Source organism: Tasmannia lanceolata, unplaced genomic scaffold (assembly GCF_043159265.1).
Source record: "Tasmannia lanceolata isolate RefF3 unplaced genomic scaffold, GAP_Taslan_0.1 ptg000013l, whole genome shotgun sequence".
Taxonomy (NCBI): domain Eukaryota; kingdom Viridiplantae; phylum Streptophyta; class Magnoliopsida; order Canellales; family Winteraceae; genus Tasmannia; species Tasmannia lanceolata.
This window is the reverse complement of record NW_027518690.1, coordinates 26331580-26333089: the sequence shown is the minus strand read 5'-3', so window position 1 is coordinate 26333089 and position 1510 is coordinate 26331580. Positions and strand designations below refer to the sequence as shown.

The 1510-nt window shown below is 43.8% G+C and overlaps 1 protein-coding gene across 1 annotated transcript; it reads right to left on the bottom strand.

Annotated features, from left to right (window-relative positions):
• Positions 1–300: 300 nt before the first annotated feature.
• Positions 301–762, bottom strand: LOC143891103 (uncharacterized). Its single transcript, XM_077395750.1, has one exon. It carries the CDS (start codon positions 760–762, stop codon positions 301–303), a length of 462 nt encoding a protein of 153 aa, XP_077251865.1.
• Between the last annotated feature and the right edge of the window lie 748 nt (positions 763–1510).

The following is a 1510-nucleotide window of genomic DNA, read 5'->3' as shown; positions in this document are numbered from 1 at the left end:
TGGACCCTAACTTCTGGGTCAATCCCCGACATATCCGCGGGTGACCACACAAATACATCTGCATTCTTCCTTAGAAATTCAACTAACTCGGTGCGGAGTGGCTCCCCTAACATCGAGCCAATCTGAATCGTCTTGTCTGTATCTTCCTCATACAGTGGTATCTTTGCAAGAGCTTCGACCAGTTGGCTTCTGGCAACTTGGGTTTCATTTCTGAGTCTTACATCTCGACTGGGAGCACTTCGATTCCTGCTTTCCTTTAAGAGTTGTAACATAACATTCCCTAGAGTTGACTTGGTCTCCTCAAACTTCCCAAATGCCACTAGGGGTAACGAATTTCATCTTCTGATGATACGCCGACGTGATTGCTTTCAAGAGGTTTTGCACCGGGCGGCCTAAGATTGCATTATAGGGAGAAGTACCCTTTACCACCAAGAATTTGATCATAGTTATTGATTGGTGGGGAGCTGTTCCTACCAATACTAGCAGTTCAATGGATCCTTCAGCCCTAACTGCATTTCCCGTAAAACAGTATAAGCCTGTGTTGACAGGCGTAAGACGGTCATCTCCCATGAGCATCTGCTTTAAAGCGTGATAATAGAAGATATCGGTAGAACTTCCATTGTCTACTAATATTTTCTTCATTTCCCAGTTTGCGACAAGCATTGTGATCATCATAGCATCGTCATGCGGTAGTAGGACCCCATCTAGGTCCTTTTCTGAGAAAGAGGTCACATGGTCGACCTTCTGCTTTTTATTTGGCATGTGTGCTTGTGGGACACGATCCCGCGAGAGGGGCGTGGGGCGCGAGCCGCCGCGCTCTCCCTTTTGGTCTCCCTTACCCACGCGATTGGCATGTGCATTTAATTATTGATTTGATTTCGTCTTTCATGTGAACTTGGGATCACTAAGGCAATCCGAATTCCACACGAAAGAGACTGACAGAGTCGCCACCTAGATGTGGGATCTAGGACCCGAAATTAACCAGAAATCTAGACTCGCTACCTGGTTACGAGAATGGAAGGTATGGGGATTTACCCACCACATGCACCATTCCTGCCCGATAATCGGTCTTCGATTCCAAAAGCTAACTCTTTTAAATTTATTTTAAATGGCTCATTCAACTCTATGTTAATGTGCGAACTAAGTGACATGCATCCTATGATCTAATTTCAATGTGAATCCTAAATGTGTATCTTGATTTATTAATTTGTCTGGATTCATTCTAAGTGAAAGTTCTCCTAGAATTCTAATTTCATGGAAAGCCCTAAATGATTTGATTAAGCATTTACAAGAAAATTAATATACAAAACACCACAATTTGTTGTGGTGCCGACTCGCGGATGGTATGTCGTCAGACATCCAAGCTGCCTACGTACCCAAGCCTCACTGGGATCAGAGTCGACGTAGTTCGGTGCACCTAAGCTAAGCTACATATGCCTAACTCAACTAGGACACCGACTTAGACGGATTTGACTGTTTCAACAGTTTTAAGAGAAGTTATTTAATTCAA

What these genes read in the sequence shown, in the direction of transcription:
- LOC143891103 (XM_077395750.1), bottom strand. Translation starts at nt 762, where the DNA reads ATGCCAAATAAAAAGCAGAAGGTCGACCATGTGACCTCTTTCTCAGAA.